Source organism: Sus scrofa, chromosome 14 (genome assembly GCF_000003025.6).
Source record: "Sus scrofa isolate TJ Tabasco breed Duroc chromosome 14, Sscrofa11.1, whole genome shotgun sequence".
NCBI lineage: Eukaryota > Metazoa > Chordata > Mammalia > Artiodactyla > Suidae > Sus > Sus scrofa.
In genome coordinates this window covers 59,675,800-59,698,184 of record NC_010456.5, presented here as the reverse complement: position 1 = coordinate 59,698,184, position 22,385 = coordinate 59,675,800, and the positions used below count along the sequence as shown (strand labels likewise).

At 43.2% G+C, this 22,385-nt stretch overlaps 1 protein-coding gene across 1 annotated transcript in view; it reads left to right on the top strand.

The window, feature by feature from the left end:
- The window catches only part of COG2 (component of oligomeric golgi complex 2), a 42,245-nt gene that overhangs the window by 5,822 nt on the left and 14,038 nt on the right, over positions 1 to 22,385 (top strand). The window contains 10 exon segments of the mRNA XM_021073991.1: positions 1,170 to 1,331; positions 2,878 to 2,943; positions 4,991 to 5,071; positions 7,187 to 7,238; positions 7,241 to 7,289; positions 9,758 to 9,866; positions 11,135 to 11,314; positions 12,901 to 13,025; positions 16,937 to 17,063; positions 21,233 to 21,372. Of these exon segments, the coding sequence (XP_020929650.1) occupies positions 1,170 to 1,331; positions 2,878 to 2,943; positions 4,991 to 5,071; positions 7,187 to 7,238; positions 7,241 to 7,289; positions 9,758 to 9,866; positions 11,135 to 11,314; positions 12,901 to 13,025; positions 16,937 to 17,063; positions 21,233 to 21,372 (1,091 nt within the window).

Genomic DNA, 22,385 nt, shown 5'->3' with positions numbered 1-22,385 from the left:
TTTTATGTGGGGAAAAGCAGCTTGGAAAAGATTGATTAAGATTCTGTGTGTGTGGGAGTTCTTGTCGTGGCGCAGCAGAAATGAATCCGACTAGGAACCATGAGGTTGCGGGTTCAACCCCTGGCCTCGTTCAGTGGGTTAAGGATCCAGCATTGCCATGAGCTTCGGTGTAGGTTGCAGACGCAGCTCGGATCCCGAGTTGCTGTGGCTCTGGCGTAGGCCGGCAGCTGTAGCTCCAATTAGACCCCTAATCTGGAAACCTCCATATGCCGCAGGTGCGGCCCTAAAAAGCCAAAAAAAAAAAAAAAAAAAGAAAAGAAAAGATTCTGTGTGTGTGAGAGGGAGAGAGAGAGAGAGAGAGAACAAGAGAACACAGGCAAAGGTCTGGGGTTCTGATTCAAGATGGCGACGTAGGAGGATCCTGGATGGACCTCCTCCCACCGACACACCAAATCTACAGCTACGTATGGAACAGTTTCCTCTGGGGAAAAAAACAAACTAGCTGAGCAACTGCTCCCCATCTGGCAAGCAAGAAAAAACCCACATCAAAGTGGGCTGGAGAGGCTGAGACACAGTCTTTCCATCAACCCCACCCCCAGCTTGTTGACCCACAGGCAGAAGGAAATTCACATCCCCGCCAGCTTCTCCCTGAGGACAGAGGGTCTGAACTGCACCAAGCATCCCTTTTTTTTTTTTTTTTTTTTTTTTTTTTGGCATTTCTTGGGCTGCTCCCACGGGATATGGAGCTTCCCAGGCCAGGGGTCCAATTGGAGCTGTGGCCGCCAGCCTACACCACAGGCACAGCAACACCAGATCCGAGCTGTGTCTGTGACCTACACTACAGCTCATGGCAACGCAGGATCCTTAAACCACTGAGCAAGGCCAGGAATCAAACCTGCAACCTCATGGTTCCTAGTCGGATTCGTTAACCACTGAGCCACGATAGGAACTCCGAGCATCCCTTCTTTTAAGACCTGCACTTGAGAGGAGCTCATAGTCAGGGGCCTCTGTCTTGGCACCTGTGTGTCATGTGTACTTAAAGCACTCTTTGCCTACAGCCTCAGTTTTCAAATGAGTAAAATGGCATTTCTCTCTGATTCTTTCTTTCACCTTAGTTTTATATGTAAAATGTGATATCATTGTAGTCATTTTTTCTGTTTTATTCTCAGGAAGATTTTGACGTCGATCACTTTGTGTCCGACTGTCGGAAGCGTGTCCAGCTGGAGGAGCTGAGGGATGACCTGGAGCTGTACTATAAACTGCTGAAAACGGCCATGGTCGAGCTCATCAACAAGGACTATGCGGATTTTGTCAACCTCTCAACAAACCTGGTAAACCTGAAATCCGCAGTTCTTACTAGTCAGCGTACACACACGCACAAGCATGCATGCACATTTTCTTTCTCATTCGTGTTTGTTCTTGAAAATGCTGAGTGATGTTTTTTAGACAACTTTTAGGTGCTTTTCCCCCCAGAAACTTGAAGAGAACTAATGTTATTAATAAAAGAATTATACTTTCTTGGTATACATTTTTTTTTTTTTTTTTTTTTTTTTTTTTTTTTTTTTTTTTTTTTTTTTTTTTTTTTTTTTTGTTTTTTTTTTTTTAGGCATTTCCAGTATTGAATCGAGCTGTACTGTAAAACAAACATCAGGTTGATACAATACGGCCATGTTACCTGAAGCAGACAACGACTATGTCCTATCGATTCGTTAACTGGATTATTTTTGAATTGTTATTAAAGGGAGTTCCCGTTGTGGCTGATCAGTAATGAACCCGACTACTATCCATAAGATGTTGGTTGGATCCCCGGCCTCGCTCAGTGGGTTAAAGACCCAGAATTGCCATGAGCTGAAGTGTAGGTTGCAGACCAAGCTCGGATGTGGCATTCCTGTGGCTGTGGTGTAGGCCAGCAGCTACAGCTCCAATTGGACCCCTAGCCTGGGAACCTCCATATGCTGTGGGGTACGGCCCTAAAAAAACAAAAAGAAAAAAGAGAAGAAATAGTGGAAAGTAAAGGATAATAATACAGGAGTGGTTGTTTTTGTTAGTTGCTAAGTGACCAACATGAAATCTCACTGGTTTAGTCCAATTTGCAGTAGCGGATATCAACTGTTCTTACAGAAATCTTTAATTGACTTTCACTTCCATGTGTTAGCCAGAGATGGATTGAGGAAACATTGGCCAGTATTGATCTTCAGGAGGCCTGGTGTTTACGTAGTAGTGATTTGTAACTGAGTGGTTTCCATTTACTTGGTAAAGTCGTCTAGAAATGCTTGAGTTTTAATACTGGTAAAATAACTTTTTTTTTATATGTTATTTTGTTTTCAAATCTGTCCAAAAAGTAGAGAAAGTAGCCGTCTCCAAGGGAGTTTCAAGATGCATTAAAATTATGAGCCATATTTGCTTTTGGGAAATATACCACCAAGATAAATGTTCCAGTAGGATTAAAAACCCTGAAAATTTATTTCCATTCTATTCAATTTGGATTTTTCTTGAGGGTTATAATAGTGCTTAGGAGAGCGGTAGCTCATCAGACTTTCACATCAACTGGTTGAATATCATAGAGGTAGCTATTTTTTCCTCTTAAAAATTTTAAAATACATTTGAAATTTCAGCCAAAGTCAAATTATATGTAAGGAAGCTTCGATTTATTATATCTTTCCTTATTTTTATAGTTTCATGTCTGTCAACATATTTTTCATATTCTGTGAGCAGTATTTACGGCAAAATAACAGAGATGTTCTTTATCCAGTTCCTTGCACTGTGTGATTGTACAGAAAGAATAACCTCGGTCTAGTACTGCTTTGATCAGCAAACAGGTATGTCACTGTTCCTCCTGCCTCTGATGTGTCTGTGCCAACGTGTTTTTGCCTTTAGGTTGGCATGGACAAAGCCCTCAACCAGCTTTCTGTGCCTTTGGGACAGTTACGAGAAGAAGTTCTGGTAAGTCCCCAAATGATAGTAAACGATCTCCCTTAAAGCATGTTATGCTTGTTTCTCTTCTCTGGGAAGAATTCCTGTAACTCATTAGGTTGTCTGCATTGGTTTTTGTTGTTTTAATAGTCCACGATTATATTGTTCACCTTCTGAAACAGTGCAAAAGATTCTCTGTTTTTTGCATGTGCCCTTACAGCCTAAAAAACCTGTCTGCTTTAAAGCTGACAGATTCTCAGAGGGGTCAGCTTTAAAGCGTCAGGGGAGGAGAAGAAGGGTATTTCAGAGTTTAGCTTGTTCATACCACCTGTAAGTAGTCTTCAGCTGAGAACAGGCTTATATTTAAAAAACTTGTAATTTCACAAATATTTTCCCAGACAATATTTGACATGTAGTTAGGCTCCCAGACCAGCCCACAAAATCTGTTTAACCCCTGATGAAGGAAAATAAAAACGTCCTGTAATGCCTAGTTCCTCTGAGAAAGCCTCTCTCTCCCATGGGAACAGGACTTTCTGCCCCTAAGCCATGAGGATGGGAAGTCCATCTGGATGAGGAGTGATGAGTTTGGCATCACCCCTGTCCCTCACCCCCAGTCTGTGTCTGGCCCCCCGACTTCTATCCTCCCTAGTTGGGGTGCACCTTTGTGACCCATGTATGTCATTGCTGGGCCATGCCAGCCTGTGTGCCTGGTGACCTCGCCCCCGAGACAGTGCCCAACACCCGAGAGGCTCTGTAGGTGACAAGGCCACACCAGGGTAGAGCCGAGGAAGATGCGGGAAGATGGAATGTGGTGCTGACAAGTCCAGAGGAGCAGTAGGCAGCAAGGAATTCATAAGAGAGATACGTCTGAGCTGTACCTTGAACTAGCAGATACTTTGGAACATTTACGTCTTGTTGGAGTTGAGGAAAGCTCATTCGGCTCTCGTCCTTGAGATAGAAGAGAAAGGGGTCCTGCGGTCCGCTGTCGGATCCCACTGTGAGGCCCTTTCGCCCCTCTTCAGTGCACCCCGAGTCTTCCCGAGCTGCCAACCTGCCCCCTAAACTGCCTGGGCTGCCCTCACGCCCGCAGGCTCTGGTCCACCTGGCCACTGCCTGCAGCCAATCCCCTCGCTTTTTCCGCCACTGTCTTTACAGCCACCTTTCTCCTAATCAGCCATAGACCTCACCTTCCTTTTTTTGTTTTGTTTTTTTGTTTTGTTTTTTTTCACCTTCCTTTTTGATCTCAACTGGTGAGGCTGCTCTGAGGTTCTAAGGTCACTGAGGGCTGAGTCTGGTTCTGTCTTCATTCGTCATTGTATCCTCCCTGGCTACCGGGATAGTGACATTTAGTAGACATTTCATAATGTTTATTGCACGGATTAATTTACCTTCCATGAAATATCTGTGATTAGTTTATCCCAGTCATGTCCATACCTTCTTGGCCCTAATTACTCATACTTGGCTTATTAGCTTTTGGGAATGTGGCTCCACCTGTGACCTTAGCCTTTTCCTGGCCACCCTGTTCCTTACTTCTTGACTCCCACTGTCCCCAGAACAACATCTCACCATGATATGTCAGTGCGTGTACATTCTCCACTTCTCCAGAATGTGCAGTATCTAAAGTTCTTAATGAACCCCCCCCATTTAATTCTGCTTCTCCTCTGAATGAAGGCTGCAGCGCACCCAGGTGCACGCCTCAGCGCCTGAGCATTGAGCATCGTACTCAGACCGCCTGTCTTTTGTCTTCTAGCACCTGCCCTCCACCCTTCCAGCCCACACAGACCTTCAGAGTAGAGTTCAAGTCCCATCCCCTTTGCCAAACTCTTCCATCCTCTGACTCAGACAATTCTTTCTTTACTCTGACCACCTATGACGTTGATTGTATATGTATCATTATTCTTTAGGCCGTTACTCCTAAATCAGAAGCACGCTCAACAGCAGCTGTGTCCAGTATTTTGTTTTTGTTAATTTCTGTGTAATATTGGCCCATAAATGTTATGTGGAATTTAATTAAGTGTGTAAGTTTCATAGTGTCACAAAACAATTTCTGCAATACGTTTTCTTTATTCTTTTAAAGAGTCTCAGGTCATCCTTGAGTGAAGGAATTCGGGCAGTTGATGAACGAATGTCTAAACAAGAGGACATTAGGAAGAAAAAGGTATACCGGAGTGTCACCTGCTGCACATGGGCTCACAGTAGCGCCTGGGGGTTCAGGCACTTTGGTGCACATGGCCCGATCACCCCTCTCGATACCTTTGCAGGGAGGGAGTGTGGGATCTCTCCTTTTTTAATTAATTAATTTATTTATTTATATTTTGCTTTTTAGGGCCACACCCAAGGCATATGGAGGTTCCCAGGCTAGGGGTCGAATCAGAGCTGCAGCTGTCGGCCTACGCCGCAGCTACAGCAATGCCAGATCCGAGTTTCGTCTGTGACCTACACCACAGCTCATGGCAACGCTGGATCCTTAACACACTGAGCGAGGCCAGGGATCAAACCCGCAACCTCATGGTTCCTAGTTGGATTCATTTCCGCTGCACCACGACAGGAACTCTGGGACTTCTCCTTTACATTTAGACCTTGGTGGTTCGGTGAGACTCACGAAGGGCCGAGGTCTCCTCCCTCCTGAGCTGATTAAGGTCCTGTGAGTGAGAGGGTTTGGTAAAGTAATTGATAGAAGTAAAGGACAGAACATTGCACATTCTTCCTAGGACTGTAAATTATTCGTGGTCGTGTTAAAAATTTCAGAGCAACCTAGATTTCTTATGCTACATGCCAGCTAAAAGCCCTCCCCTCATTTCTCATACTTTATAGTACTATGAACCTGTTTGTTTTTTTTTTTTTTTCCAGAGTTCTTTTGCATGTATATACTTACACTTGCAATGTCATGTTATCTGTTCGAAGTAGTAAGACAGAATTTTAGAGGTACCCAAGTGAGTGGTCACAAAATTAAAATTCCTCATTTTTTTTCCAGAACGAGAAACAGTAGTAACTGACATCAGTGAAGCACTTTACAGTTTAACAAAAAGTAATAATGCCTCAGCCTGCCTATAAAGAGGATTCTGCTATTGTAGAAATTAGGGAGGAAGTGGACTTTCTAAAGCCAGCACTTCCAGTATCCTACTGCAGCGTTTCTTTTGTTTCTCCTATTAATTGTACCTCTGCATGCACTGCTTGTACTTCTCATCAACCCTGTGTTCTAATTGAATTTCTTGACTTTAATGATCTAATGGCAGAGTTAGTATTAGGATTCAAGACTTCTGGTTGAAGCCTGGTGCTCTTTCCAGTGTTTTCTAAGTTTATTTATTAGCATATTTTTCAAAATCTCAAGGGAGAAAAGCCTATTTTAGAAACCTGTTTAATCCTCTTTTTTAAATCTAAGCTTTTGTCCCAAGATTTCAAGAATGTAGTGCCTTTCTACAAAGGATTGTAAGCTTCATGAGAGACAGGAATTCATTAATTATTTGTTTAAGGAATGACTTTGTATCTTTTTGCTCTTCCAGGGGTGGGGGTTTTATGTTTCTCAACCTCTTTGATAATATTTCTAGTGTAATAATGTCTTCAGTGAATTGATGCTTAGACATATAGGTGCGTCATATACATGTAAATTGAGAGGATAAAGATGATCATGAAACTAATATGAGAAAAGGGTAACAAAATACATGTAGTGCCTTTTGAGAAGTTTGTGTAATATTGTGAAAAGAAAGAAGGAGGAATAAAAGTACAGGAAATGAGAAAGCTTGTTTTTTTCTTTTCTTTCTTTCTTTTTTTAACTATGAACTTTCAATAGAGTATTGAAGAATGCTTGTTCTAGAAAGCCAAAATTAGGATTTGCTCTTGGAGTTCCTGTCATGGCTCAGCGGAAACAAATCTGACTAGTATACATGAGGACACAGGTTCGATCCCTGGCCTCACTCAATGGGTTAATGATCTGCTGTTGCCGTGAATGGTGGTGTAGGTTGCAGACGTGGCTCGGATCTGGCATTGCTGTGGCTGTGGTGTAGGACAGTGGCTCAGCTACAATTCAACTGCTGGCCTGGGAACCTCCATGTGCCATGGCTGTAGCTCTTTAAAAAAGACTGAAAAAAAAAAAAAAGATTTGCTTTTTTGGGAATTCAGTGTATAGAAAAATAGTCAAAATGTCAAGTATACTGAATACTCTAAGTTCACTTTTGGCTTTGTATTTTCCTGCATTTAGAGTGGGGAAATAAGATAACTGAGAATAAAAATCATGATAACTTTTTTCTTTTTTGCTTAATTTTTATTTTTATAGATGTGTGTGTTGAGGCTTATACAGGTTATTCGATCAGTTGAGAAAATTGAAAAATCTTAAATTCTCAAAATTCTAAAGAAACATCTGCACTAGAAGGAAGCAGGTAAGTAGTTTTTACTAAATATCACTTAAATTAATACCTCACACTCTGGCCTTTTCGTTGTTTTTTTTTTGTTGTTGTTTGTTTGTTTGTTTAGTTTAAACTCATTTTTGAAAAAGAAGAAAATCCAAGCCTGTGGTTTAGTGTTTTGAATGTAGCAGAGTGCATGAAATGGTGGCGTTTATAATAGGTCCTTTTGGAACCTTTGTGATTAGAGGCCACAGTTCCAGCACACCACCTTACAGGGAATCAGAAGGGTGTGCTTTTAGTGGAAGATTGATGTCTTTGGAATTGCCTTACGTAAACACTGACAAGATCTTTGTCCATCTGCAAGGTGTAGAATAGCATTCATCTTTCTTAGGTTTGTTTAGACGTGCCCAGAGTATTGTGGCTGTTCATGTATCGTGTGCTAGCATTATATCATTAAGAAACAGCTTGAGAGGAGTTCCCTCTGTGGCTCAGGTTGCAGCTGGGACTCAGATTCGATCCCTGGCCCGGGAACTTCCATATGCCTCAGGTGCAGCCATAAAAAAAAAAAAAAAAGAAACAAACAAACAACATATGACACATTTTGTTAAAATTTATGGAACCTCAGCTCCCTGTGTCATCAGTAACATGAGGCTAACAGTCCACTGACAGGGTTGTCTGGCCGTTTTTGAGATGCTGCCAGCCCGTCCCTGGCATGTCGTCAGCCCTCACACATCTAAATTGGGTCTAATGTGAGCTTTTCTCTGTTGCATAGACAGCCATAACACTTTTCCATGAATAGTGCTGGATGACCTTCTGCAGGTCCAACCAGGCCAGGTGGAATATGTCTATACCAGAATCTTAGTTATACCACGGCAGCGTGTTGCATCTTAAGTTTAGGAATCAAAATTTTAGATCTGGAAGGGACCTCATGGGCAGTGTCATGTCATATAGATTAAGAAATGAGGCATCCAAAAATTAGCAAGTGAGTCTCCTGTCCTGGTCGCTACATCCCTTCAAAATCAAGATGTACAAACAGGTGGTTGGCACCCGCCATCTTTCTCTGTTCAGCCCCTTGTGCTTTGCCCTTACCTGAGCTGGTCAGCATGTCCGTGGTCATCCTTTGACCTGTCTGGTGGGCCTGTGTGTCTTGAGCTGCCCTGCATCATCACCCTAGCCCTCAGCAGCTCTGGCCAGCCTGTCCTTGCTGCCTGTCACCACACCTGCCTCCCGGTTTGATAGAAATCCTTCCTGATGTCTCTTGCTGTAATACTGTTTCTTTGTGATGTTCCGTCTTTAATGTAATAGACCTCGTGCTGTTTCTTGCCTACAATCACCTTTGAGGACTTTTTAAACATTCAGATCAGCAGCTTGGAGCAGTCAAGAAGGGAAAACTAGGGCAGTGTAAGTGAACGAGAACTATATCATGCTTGTTAGGCCAGGAGACATTTAAATAATTTATAAGTTGCAGGTCCACACGAGGTTGTTCAGGAAAGAGGGGTTAACCTTTTGAGTTGGTCTTGCTGGGGAGTGGCTCTCCCTCTAACCTAGTTAGGATGTGGCACATCCAGGACTGGCCACCCTGCAGTGGGTGGCATTTCATCCCTCACTGACTGGTCATCATCAGGTGTAGGACGACTCAAGAGAAGCCCAGTGGATGCTTCAGGGCCTTTATGTTTTTTTTCTCTTGCTGTTTAGCTTCCTTTTGAGTGATAACATTGCTTTAGAGAGTGTTTTGGGGGAAAGTGCATTTATTACTTTGTGGCAGATGCAGTGAATGTCCTTTCACTAGGACCCAGAGCATGCAGACCGACCACTCTTTTAGCTCTTTGATAAAAGTAAATGAAAAGTACGTTTGACTTAATGGATTGCTGCTAGAGGGCCGGTTTTATTTTATCGAGGAGACAACAGTATTTGGTATTTTGGAAGTATTAGAGGTGTGGAAGTTCTCTTGTGGTGCAGCAGGTTAAGGATCCAACGTTGCTGCAGCTGTGGCCCAAATCAGATCACAACTGCAGCATGGGTTCAGTCCCTGGCCCGGGATCTTGCATGTGCCACAGGTGTGGCCAAAAAAAGAAAATATTAGAAATGTTTGAGAGGATGGGAAAATGAGGCAGGTACTCAGGAGAAGAGGATTCAGGTGTAAATAATAGGATAGGGCAAGACAGAGACATGGAAGGCCGCAAACGGGAGACCCCGGAGGAGGTAGTGGCCATGTCGTACCCACGCTGGCCTGGCCCAGCCCCTGCTTCTTGTCTGGACCCTGCGGCTGAGACCAGACTGTGGCCCACTGTCCTGGAACAGGCTGTGCTTGTGACCTGTGAGAACTGATGGCACGAAGGATGCTTTAGCCTCCATCTTGTCACGGGGCCGGGGGGGGGGGGGGGCAGGGAAGAGGCCTCGGAAAAACACAGTGGGCGCTAAAGCATCACCAGTGTTAATCATGTGTCCTCTCAGAAATTAAAAACCTTTGGAAATTAAATTTCTGTCGTTGTCTCTACTAGCTCACTTTTGACTGGACAAATTTTGGAGAGAATTGCCACAGAATTTAACCAGTTACAGTTTCATGCTGTTCAAAGCAAAGGCATGCCTCTTTTGGACAAAATAAGACCAGTAAGTGTTGTTTCAGATTTGCACACTCTGATATATAGGCATTTGCTAAGTATCTTTGGTTTTACCCAGTACAGGCAGCTCTGATTGTATTGCGCTTCACAGGTACTGCACTTTTTACACAGTGAAGGTTGCTGACAACTCTGCATCCAGCAAGTCTGCCAGCCTGCCGGCTCCATTTTCCCACAGCATTTGCTCACTTTGATGCTGGTCATTTTCATAGTATTTCAAATCCACCAGCAGCAAAGTGATTACAGCTCACTGAAGGCTCAGATGACAGCATTTGTTAGCAATAAAGTATTTTTGAATTATGGTAATTAAGGTATAGACCTTGGCTTTTTAGACATAATACTATTGCATACTTTTCTTTTTTCTTTTTACAGCCACACCTGTGGCATATGGAAGTTCCCAGGCAGGCTGGGGGTCAAATCAGAGCCACAGCCACCGGCCTACACAGCAGCCACAGCAACACCAGATCCAAGCCACATCTTCGACTTGTGCCACAGTTTGCAGCAACACCAGATCCTTAACCCACTGAGTAAGGCCAGGGATGGAATCCACATCCTCTTGGATTCTACTTGGGTTCTTAACCTGCTGAACCACAATGGGAACTCCAGGCATAATGCCGTTGCACACTTAATGTGCTGCAGCATAGTGTAAACATAACCATTTTATGCAGCGAGAAACTCCCAAAGCCCTGTGAGTCACTTTGTGGTGGTCTTAGACCACACCCGAAGTATCTTCAAGTGTGCCTCTGATGCCTTGGATCATTGGTGATTTACAGGATTTCTGAAGCTAGCTTAGACTTTTTTTCTTTCAGTTTTTGGTTTTTTGTTTTTGTTTTTGTTTTTGTTTGGACCCCTGCCTCCTACGTGTCACACTTTGTTGATTTTGTGTAAAGATCACAGGCATATTCTCTGAATTATAAGAGTAAAATTCTAAATTTCATGTAACTTAACACACTCTGTGATATAGTCAGAGTTAATTTATGCAAAGCTCCTGACTGGGCTTTAGATGCATGATTCTGTAGTTCAAGAAGACAGTAACTTTTTTCTCATTCTGCACTTCCATCTAAATCCCCCTTTGATATAATAAAGACTGACTTTTAACGAGATTGTGGGGAGGAAGAGAGAGTCATTGTTACTCTGCAGAGAGTGTTAATATTTTACTTTTCATATATTACCTTCGTTGGCATGAGAGATTTGTTATGTATATATTTGAGTCTCTAGACATTATTCCAGCCGGATCTTTCTGACCTGTTTTTCTTGCAGCGTATAGCTGGCATCACGGCCATGCTGCAGCAGTCCCTGGAAGGCCTCTTGTTAGAAGGGCTTCGGACCTCCAACGTGGATATAATCCGGCACTGCTTGCGGACTTATGCCACGATTGACAAGACACGGGATGCTGAGGCGCTGGTTGGTCAAGTCCTGGTGAAACCATACATGGATGAGGTCTGTGTACCCTGGGGCCTTCCTTCAGCAGATACTTAGAGAGAGAGCCTCTCCCCTGACTAGGATGGATCAGAGGTCCTTCTGTAAAGTTTCTCGTAGTTACTGCTGTGACAGTTGGGAGAAAGGGTGGGTCACTGGTGCTTACAACCAGCACTCGGAATCAGGCACCCTCTGCAGTATTTTCTAGTGATGCTGGAGCCCAGGGACCATTTTAATTTAGCGGAGGCAGGGTCTTGCTGAGGGAGAAGGTATGTAGCAAAACATTTTTAGGTCAGTTTTGTGGCATATAAATTTTATGTCGATAACATTGGTTAAAACCCATTTTTGGACTACTGGCCCAGTGGGCGGCATAGTACAGTTGAGCAGATGCTAGCACCACTGAGCATGGCAGGTCTGCACAGAGAGCTGTCTTCACAGAAGAGACATGGCCTAAGTCTCGAGAAGCACTGAGGAGTTTGCAGGCCAGGAGGGCGGAGGAAGGGAGCATTCGCAGGCGAGACACCTGCACAGGCAGGTGGGCAGAGGAAAACCTTTAGGGCAAAGCCCAAATGTCCATACTTCACAGACCATGATACAGGTACAGTTTGGGAAGGAAGCATATTCCACCTTTGAGCAGCCGGAACGTAGGTTTACTCTGCGAATTAGGTGGCAGTGCTCCACCTTTTCTGACACACAAAGATGCTCTGTCCGCCAGCTCTATCTGGTCCAAACTGGTAGAATCACAGGCCCATCCTCGGTGTTGGCAGACTTCAGTCTCTTGTCACCTGTGGCTGCCCTTTCTGTCCAGTAAGTACAAAGCCCTCTGCTCACCGTGACTTTGGGATGAAAAGTCTCCTGTTCCTGAATGTGGAAAATTGAATCCCATTGATAAAAATGAAACCTACGAATTAATTTCAGTAATCCTGTCGGCTTTATTAAGATTCCTAAAAATAAATGTTCTGTTAGTTCCCTCTGTTGGTATTCCATTCTGTTTTATAGCTGTCTCCACAGGGGTGGGAAAGATAGATTACCTGCATTATTTCTTTATCAGGAAGTGAAAATGGTTACTGATTTATGCCTTTGTTTTTTCATTGAACCGACTTAATGTGCTAAATTAAAGAAACTTTTGAAGTCTGAGTGGCATGGTAAACAAGCCATGGCCACATTTTAATTTTATTTAAAGTCATACGCTCTTCTTGCTCACCTCTTGACTCTCAACCTGAATGCAAAAGATAAAATAATAAAGTAAAATAAAATATACTTTCTCCCATTGTTCTTTCTCAACTTCCCCTCATCTGAATGCTGGTAGAGGACAAGGCCAAGGTGAAGGCAGTGAGGTGCTGATGTCCCAGGGAGTCCTCGTTTTAGCTCACTGTCCAGCTCAGGAGGGAAGTGGGTGAATGTGCCTGGCCTTGGGCCAGTCTCTGTCACCAGCCTGTGTCGCCCCCTAATCCCAGAACTAGTTCTGAGTGTGGCGAGTCCTCTTAGAAGTTGTGTCAGCTGGGGAGGTGGGGCCCGAGGAAGCACATGTTACAGGTTTTATCTGATCGTTTCTCTGGAGTATTCAGTTCAGACTTCTCTTTTTAAAAATGATATTCTTTTAACAGGTGATTACAGAGCAGATTGTTGATACGAATCTGAGTGGCCTCCAGCTCATGTATCATAAGCTCCTGGAGTTTGTGCCCCACCACTGCCGCCTTCTTCGAGAGGTCACGGGAGGAGCCATCTCAAGGTAGTTGAACTGCTGGGCTTCGAACCTGCTGCAGGCAGGGCTGCACCTGGTAACTGCTCCTGCACTGCTGATCATCGCTGTCCTGTGCAGACCGGGTTTGGGTGTTAGCACAGCACTCTGAGGGGGGTGTGGGTCCCTGGTCTTGTCTTAAGGGAATGAAGCCGAGGTGGAGAGTCTGTCTCTCTGAACCTATAGCCCATGCTTTTCTTTTCTCCATACTCTTTTCCCTAAATTGGGCTTGAAATAAACATTGGTTTCCTTCCAGTATTCTGATGTCATGATCTCTTTATAAATAACAATTCAGTTTAATTCAACAAGTTGTGTACTAATTATGATTAAAGTCATCTTCAGTTTTTCCTCCTTTTGCCTGATCTCCATACTTTTCAGTTCTGTTCGTTTCATACCTATGCCACTACCTTTCACCATTGCCACTGTCTTAGTCTGGGCTGTTGTCTTTAGTCCAGAATAACAGGATCTCTCCTCCAGTCTCCCTGCTATCCACCCACCCCCGTCCCCAGTCCATCTTTGGGCTTTCACATCTGAGATTCAGGAATCACCTTCCTCCTGAGTTTTTGGTGGCTTCTCACTGCCCTCAGAGAAATCAGGCTTCTTGATGCAGCCTTCAGGGCCCTCTGTGCACCAGCCCCAGTCGCCTTCCAGTGTGGAGCCTCCTTTATGAGCACACGGTCACAGTGCCCTCCCCAGCACACACCACCTGTGTCTGTGTTTTGCCTGGTGGTCCCCGCCTATCCCGTTCCCTCTGTCTTTCTGTTGACCTGTCTCTCTGCGGGAAGCCCCAGCTCAGATGCCGCTTCCTTCAAGAGACCATCTTTTATCCTGACATCGGTGTCAGCCCTGCTCTCTGCATGTCCCCGCATGCTGCTCTTCCTTCTGTCGAGGACGACCTTCCATCCTAGCAGCACGCTTCCCTCCTGCATAGCTCCCACCTCCCCTCCTGGCACAGTGTCTTGAAGACAGAACCTGCTCAGTGTCCGCAGAATGAAAGAACTAAACCATTTATAGTGTTAGAAAGGTCCCTATCTTCACGGAATAAGCATAATATTTGATCTTGAACTTTTGTTCTTTGAAAAGGTAAAAACCTGGGGTAGAGATGTGCTCCTTGACCTGTGAAGTACCCTCTGTTTCCATTACATGATTTCCGATGAAGCCTTGTTTGGCCGCTTTTGTTTGGTAATCATGGAGATTTAGTTGGATTGGGATTGGGAGTTTGGTAGACGTCATGATGTAAAATTAAAGAAGCCACGTTTAGGGAACGACCAGATATTAGATTTGACAGGGCTGGCCTTGGTCCTGAAATGTCAAGCTTTGGAGCTGTGCACGTTCTTTGCCACAGGTTTCGGAGTGGCAGAACTCCTGTCGAGACCTCAGGGATTTAAGGCTCTAGATAGCACTTGGCGGGTCACCTGCATTCACATCAGGCCCTGTCGCCCTGCTGCCCCTGATCTTCCTGTGCTCAGCCTCCGCTTTCTGGTACCTTTCATAACTGGTAGCATCATGACATTCAGGATTTATCCTCCAGGGAACAGGGACTCAGTTTTCTTAGTGTTAATCTCCCAGATTTAAACTTTCTCTTTGGGGCTTTAATTAGATGTTTACTTTGGGAATGAGGTAATCTTGTCATACAGTGTTGCTTATATTATGTGCATCTGCATTTTAAAATCCTCAGTTTTGTTCTTTTTTCTTCTGATACCTTAGTGGAGGTGGTTCTTATGATGATTAAAAGTATATGAGAGGGAGTTCCCATTGTGGCTCAGCAGTAACGAACCCCGCTAGTATCCATGAGGATCTGGGTTTGATCCCTGTGCTTGCTCAGTGAGTTAAGGATCCAGCGGTGAGCTGTGGTGTAGGTTGCAAATTCGGCTCAAATATGCCATTGCTGTGCCTGTGACTGGCAGCTATAGCTCTGATTTGACCCCTAGCCTGAGAACTTCGGTATGTGGTAGGTGCGGCCCTAAAAAGACAAAAAAAAAAAAAAAGTGTATGAGGGAGTTCCTGGTTGCTCAGTGGGCCAAAGATCTGGTGTTGTCTCTGCTGTGGTGTGGGTTGGATTCCTGGCCTGGCAATTTCCGTGCGCCACAGGCGTGCCCCCGCCCCATCCTTAAAAAGTACATGATATGACGCGTAGAATTGCGTGTGCAGGACATAGGCGTCTTCTTTACTCTCCTACTCCCTCCTCCAACCCCACCAGTGATTTCTCATCAGTACTTACCTAGAATAAGATTATCTGGTAGCTCTTACTGGACAGTAAAGCATAGCTTCCTTAATAAGCTGCCTGTCTTGATAGTTTTTGCTGAGCAGGAACATTGTGAAAACTTCTTACCGTTTAATACTTATCAATGTTATATGTCAGTTTATCATCACAACTTAGCTACACAAACCTCTGTTTTAGGAAAACAAGACCGTATATTGAATTGATGACCTTTTTTCAAGAAAATTATCTTAAAGCGTATTACTCAGTCATCTGGCAATCAAAGTGGGTAGATCAGAGAGATCTAGTGTTGCCCAGAAGGTATTCCAGGTCTTCAAGTTCAAAAGAGACTTAAGGAATCTACCCAATTTCTCTATGTACTCGTGTATCCAGCCATTACTGACACAGCACTTTCACATGCTGGGCACCATCCTAAATGCTTTGCAGGTATTAATCCGTGTAATGACCCTGTCAGGTGGGTATCTTCATCCTCGTTTTCTTCCCTGGCCGTAGCAGACGTCTCACTGGAGACAAGTTGGAGCCACCCACGGCCTCTCCTCCACCAGGCCCGGCGCCCTCTTAGCTCCCCCAGAGGGAAGCGGGAGCTGTCCTGCCACCACCTTGGAGCTGCCCTGTGAGGAGCCGTCCACCTCTTTGCCCTGTGTTTTCATCGGGTGCCAAGGGCGAAGCCAGTTTCCGGAAGAATCCCTCCCGAGTGGGCCCTTCCCTACCTCCCACAGCCGTCCAAACACTCTGACTTGGGCTCCTCTTCATTCTGTGGCTGCTGGGGGTGACGGCCACTGAGGGTGCCCTGTTCCAGCAGCAGGAAGCCAAGGGACTGGGGCAGGGGAGTGAAGTGATGTCACCACCTCCCGGGGCATGAGGGTGCTGTCCTGGCAAGACAAGGGCACCAGGGGTGGCTGCAAAGCCTGTGCAGCTGTGGGTGCCAGCGATGGTGAACCTTGAATTCAGGCCTCCCCATTTTAAAGAGGGAGAACCCAAAACTTGGGAAGTGAAGTGACCCAGGCTTGAACTTGGGCACTCGGCTCCTGGATGTATGCTTCGACCGAAGTGTTGTCCCTTCTATGTCTGTGAGTGAGAGATCCAAATTCCAGCCTTCTTGCTAAAAAATCCAAAATAAAGCATGCACACACACACACAAAATGAATGCTAATCCGTTTTTTATATCAAGCGTTGTGATTTTTACATGGAATCATCAGAATTTTAGCACTGAAAGTACTCTTAGAGCTTCATCACAGGCTGTTAGTCATTGGTAAAGTAGCTGATTTACAGTGTTTTCGAGTTGAGTGCTGTAAGCATGAATACAGAAATGGCTTTTGCTGTTCATTAGACTGCTTTTTCAAGAAAAAGCCTATGCATTTTATGGGAAAAGCTTTGCCAAGGCAAGTCAGTGTAGTAGTTTTCCATTGCGCTTGACCCCAGCCTGTCTGCTGTGAGATAGATGTAGGAGTCAGGACACGAGGATGGTCAGGTTCAAGGAGAGACTGAGATCAAGGAGTGAAATAGAAGTTTGGGTCTAAAAACAAACTAATTGACATGTAATAGTTTTATTTCTTTTAAGGTTGAAATAAATTTTAGGCTGAGGATCTTTTATTTCAATGAAAGCATCACAATGGCATTTTGCTTATGGCAAATAGAAGATTATAGTGTATTTGACTGAAAATTTTCTCTTATCTTACAGTGAAAAAGGCAATACTGTTCCTGGATATGATTTTTTGGTGAATTCTGTCTGGCCAGAAATAGTACGAGGATTAGAAGAAAAATTGCCCTCACTTTTTAATCCTGGGAATCCTGATACATTTCACCAGGTAACTTTTCCTCCTTCCTCTTGATTCTTAAAGATATTAACCTGAGGCTTTAGGATAATCATGTTCTCTTCTGTACGGTCTTGGATCTGTGGTTTATTAGAAATCAAAATGTGAGTTGCCGAGCAAGCGTTCGCCTTAAAATACACACATTGTTTTATCCAAATCATAGTCTGATACTCTTCTGCTCAGTACACACTTTGCTCAGCCTCTTGGTGCCTTAGTTTTAGAGTGTAAAGTAAAATTCAGTCTGGACACAATTGTGACTACATGTGTATATTAATTTTTTTTAATTTGAAAAAAGATCCTGGAGTTCCAGCTGTGGCACAGTGGGTTAAGACTGACTGCAGCTGCTTAGGTCACTGCAAAGGTACAGGTTCAGTCCCCGGTCCTGTGTTGCCACAGTGAGGCTCAGATTGTAGCCGCGGCTCGGATTCAGTCCCTGGCCTGAGGATTTCCATCTGTAGCAAGTGTGGCCATAAATAAATATGTGTGTGTGTGTGTATACATATATATGTAATATATATTTAAATATATATATATAATCCTAAGGATCATTAAAAACAACTCAACTCTCTTTGCTACTGTTATCCATGAAAAATTAAGTTTGTAGATCTCTACTATATCATTTTGAAGGAAAGTAAGAAGTGTTGATTGGATTTTAAAATGCAATATATATGGGAGTTCCCGTCGTGGCTCAGCATTAACAAACCCGACTAGGATCCTTGAGGCTGTAGGTTTGATCCCTGGCCTCACTCAGTGGGTTAAGGATCCGGCATTGCCGTGAGCTGTGGTGTAAGTCACAAACTCGGCTCAGATCCCATGTTGCTGTGGCTGTGGCATAGGCTAGCAGGTGCAGCTCTGATTCGACCCCTAGCCTGGGAAATTCTGTATGCTGCAGATGCTGTCCTAAAAAGCAAAAAATAAAATGCAGACTATAACATTTATGTAATTTCAAAGATTAGGAGTTCTTCATATTTACTTTAAAAAATCATGTTATTTAAACAACATCAAGGTTGATATTTTGAAAGTAAATTCATATGTTAACTTTCCATTGTACCACTTTTTAAAGACAGTAGGTAGTGTCCTGGTGAAGAGTGGAGGTTTGCGGCCAAGTGGCCTGGTCTGCACCCAGCTCTCCTGCTCGTTAGCCACTTTGCTCAGCCTCTTGGTGCTTTTCCTCCTCCTGCCCTGGATTTTGATTTTTTGGTTTTTGATTTTTTTCTTTTTATTCAACATGATGATCTTTGTCTTTTGATTAGGTAAATAGATTTGCAATGATTGTAGTACATTGGGTCTTTTTTTGTTCTCCCAGTGTCCCATTTTTCTCCCCTCTTTTCCTTTCTCCCCTCTTTTCTTCTTTCCTTTTCCACCTTCTTTATATTTTAGACTTTCGGGATTTGTTTTCCTCATTTATTCTCTGTTTTTCCCTCTATTAATTTGGAAATTCTGCCTTTATTTCTTTGTGTATTAAGTAACCTTAGTGGTTCCTCAACAGAATCTAAAGTTCACTGGTGCCTCAGCCTCCCAAACAGCACACGAATCTTAGAGCATTTTGATGCGTCACATCATGTTATAAATATATTATTGTGTCCGGGATCTCATTTCTATTTTTATTTTTTTTAACCCCCCCAAATTGGACATTATTCTCATTGTTTTACATGATCATCATTTTCTTAGAATTATTCCACATATTTAGCATATCCTTTGCTTTCTGTTTGTTCTTGGATGTTAGCCCTTCTTTCTTGGATCATTTTCCTTCCTCAAATTCGTCTGTTAGAAGACTTTGGTGAGGTTCTGTTGATAATAAATTTCATTTTTTTTTTTAATAATAAACCCTCAGTTTGTACTTGTCTGAAAAAAACCTTATTGTTTTTGTGTTTGAAAGGTGGTTTTGCTGGAAATAGAATTCTTTGCACTTTGAACACTGTTCTTGACTTCTGCTATGAAATTAGTTTTTGCTCTTGTTTCTTTGTAGTTATAATTCCTTTTCCCCCGGCTTCTCATAAGACTGCTGTAATCTTGATGTGCTGTTTCATTATGATCTATCTAGTGGTGAGCTTCTTTTTATTTACTGTGTTTAGGATTTGTTGGGTTTCCTGAATCTGAGAATTGGTGTTTCTTATCTGTTCTATATCATTTTTATTCATTATCTCTTCAACTGTGCTTCTGTCTCCTTTATTTTTTCTTCTAGAATTCTTGATTAGACTTCACTTTATCCTTGTGTTTCATAAATTCATCTTTTTATTTTTCATTTCTTTGTGCTGCATTCTGGATAATTTCTTGGGGCCTTTCTTCTGTTTCACTAATTCCTTCTTCAGTTGTGTCTAAACTCTTTTTCACCTATTTTTAATTCTAATTATCCTTATTTTCATTTCTAGAAGCTCTGTTTACCTCTATTTCTAATTCTGCTTGGTCACTTTGCTTGTTTTTTAAAGTGTAGAGAGGCACAAAGTGAGTGTGGTAAGCCTGGGGCCTGGTAGACTTCAAAACCGAGATGAGGACAAATTTGGAGCTTGCCTGTTCAGGAAGTACCACTTATCTGTTCTCTTGGCTAATTGTCCCATGTTCCAGTACGTTGAACAATGTGATTAAGTAGTATCATATTCAATAAATTGTGTGATGATGACTTTAGAATAAAAAAGGAGGGCTTTTAAAAATAGATACCATAAGCACAATGAAATAACAAATTGCATTAGCAATTTAGGACTTTTTACATTTCTCTTTAGAGAATCGTATTGATTATGTTAGAAGATTTTCCACCTCAGAAATGAAGCTTTCTGATAAAATGTTGACTTTAGAATTCTAAACTAGGGAGTTTCCGTCATGGCTCAGTGGTTAACAAATCTGACTAGGAACCATGAGGTTGTGGGTTCGATCCCTGGCCTCGCTCAGTGGGTTAAGGAGCCAGTGTTGCTGTGGTTGTGGTGGAGGCTGGCGGCTACAGCTCCAATTAGACCCCTAGCCTGGGAACCTCCATATGCCACGGGTGTGCCTTAGAAAAAGACAAAAAAAAAAAAAAAAAAAAGAAAAGAAAAAGTAATAAAAAAAAAAAGGAATTCTAAACTAATACTTAATGTTTGTGGGTACGCTTCTTGCAAGAAAAGCTTTCAGCTTTCAGCTTTAGTGGGACATGTTTTTGTGAAGAGGGAAATATTTTTGTATTCCTCTAACATCCCTTATATGCAGATGTATAGTTTTATCCCAAAAGGGATGCGTAATACTTTTCTTTGTCTCACTTCCGCACATCTAGACCACACAGGGAATTCAGTTAAGTATTGCTCAAAACGAGTTAAAATTGACACTTGTAGTAGTGTTTATTTCATTAAAATTCCCTCTGAAGCACAGACATCATCCTGTTTAGGTGACTGGTCTGGGGATCCCGAATTGAGTCCATCTGAAATGAGGAGTGCATGGAGAGTCCCACAGTGTTCTCTCTACAGCCTGGGGCTTGGGGAGTAGAGCCCCCACCAGAGGAAGGTGCAGCTGCAGTTTTGCACAGCTGACTGGTGAGGGTTCTCTTCCCTCTATTTCCTAGCGTTGTCCTTGGATAAATGCTCTCTGAGGCTAAACAGAAGAGGAAACGTCATCTGTAAAATGGGGGTTGGTAGTAGTTGTTCCCTGGTGGGGTAGTTTTCTGAGTTAGATTAAATACAGTCTTAGGCCGAGTGTGGATGTTGAATGTTAGGTGAAGTTCACTGCTGCTCCTAAGGCTGTTGTTAGATCCCCGTCAGTCTCATGCTGTCTCACCTATAAAAATGACAGAATTATGCACATGGTTAAGTCTTTCTTTCCTTTTTAAAGTTTCTCCTTCTTCTGGAGGGGCAGTGGAGCTTCTACCACTTCAATTGCCATCTTTTCCGATTCCCGTGGACTGGGCCAGGGTGGCCTAGAGGACAGGCAAGAGCTGTCACAGGGCCCTGGACTTAACAGTGCCTGGGGTCTCCTGGTGAGCTTGCTGCTGAAGACCTTGAACACGGCACGAACTGCTGTGGGCAACTTGACCTTGAGGTGGGGACATTGGAAAGAAGACCCCCAAGGACCCCATCAGCTCTAGAAACTATGATTCTGTGTGTTGACCTTTATCTCATTGATTACAGTTTTCAGCATATGCTCCCAGCTCGGATTAGTTCACTTACAATGAAAATTCCACCTGTTTGTTCTTATTTTAGAAATATACCATAAGTATGGATTTTGTAAGAAACTTTGAGCGGCAATGTGGATCACAGGCCAGTGTAAAAAGATTAAGAGCACATCCTGCCTATCACAGCTTCAATAATAAGTGGAACTTGCCTGTTTATTTTCAAATAAGGTCAGTAATTAACTCCCCCCCCGCCCCCTTCTAAAATAGAATTCAAATGCCAGTTAAGGATGTTGCCTCCAACTAACAGCCCCTTCTTCGCGATCATAATTCTGTCCCTTGGGAGACAAAATTTTCAGTGGGGAAGCACAAGAAGTATCACGGCTGCCAGTGATGCGGCTTGTCATTAGTGAGCTGAGAACACTGGGCTCAGCATGAGTCAGACCAGGCCCGGCCTCATTCCCATTCATTGTGAAGAGGCAGAGGGGAGGGCTCCTTAGCAGTTCTGTCTCTGTTTTCCTCTGTCAGTCACCCGCTTCAAACAGTGGACCCATCCTACATCTGTCATTGTGCTTGTCTATAACATGTTTATCCTCAGGGAGTCAGGAGAAGCATGCTCTTAAAGTATTCTTTGTCACTGATTCCATCATCAGTGTAAAGAATTCTCATTATTTATTTTGGCTTCCTTTATAATCTCCGTGACATTTTTTTCTATTTTGGAAAACGGTGACACTTTTCTTCCAAAGTAGTATCACCTATGTCAATAAGTGGTTATCTAGACACTGGGGGAAATTTAGGATTCATTCTTAGCAACATACGCTCGGCAGAAAAACATGATGACAGCCATTTTGCAGATTCTCCTCAATGACATCACAGTGAGAGTGACATTAACTAGAGTATTTTAGTTAGAATGCTCTTTAAGGAATCGTAGGTTTTTTGTTTAAATTGCTGGAAGCCTTCATTAATTATGATGCAGTTCTTCCCTGGGGCTCTGTGGAAAAATTAAGGAGAATTAGAAACCTTGATTGTAATTGCTTGCCGTGATTGAGAATGTGTGTAATCATCTTTTGATGGTGAAATTGTAGTTGTCAGAATGTTTGTAAGGTGCCTTTTCATAACGCAATACTGGGTTTTATGCTTCCTTTTTCTTTCTTTCTTTCTTTTTTTTTTTTTTTTTTTTTTTGTCTTTTTAGGGCAGCACCTGAGGCATATGGAGGTTCCCAGGCTAGGGGTCAAATTGGAGT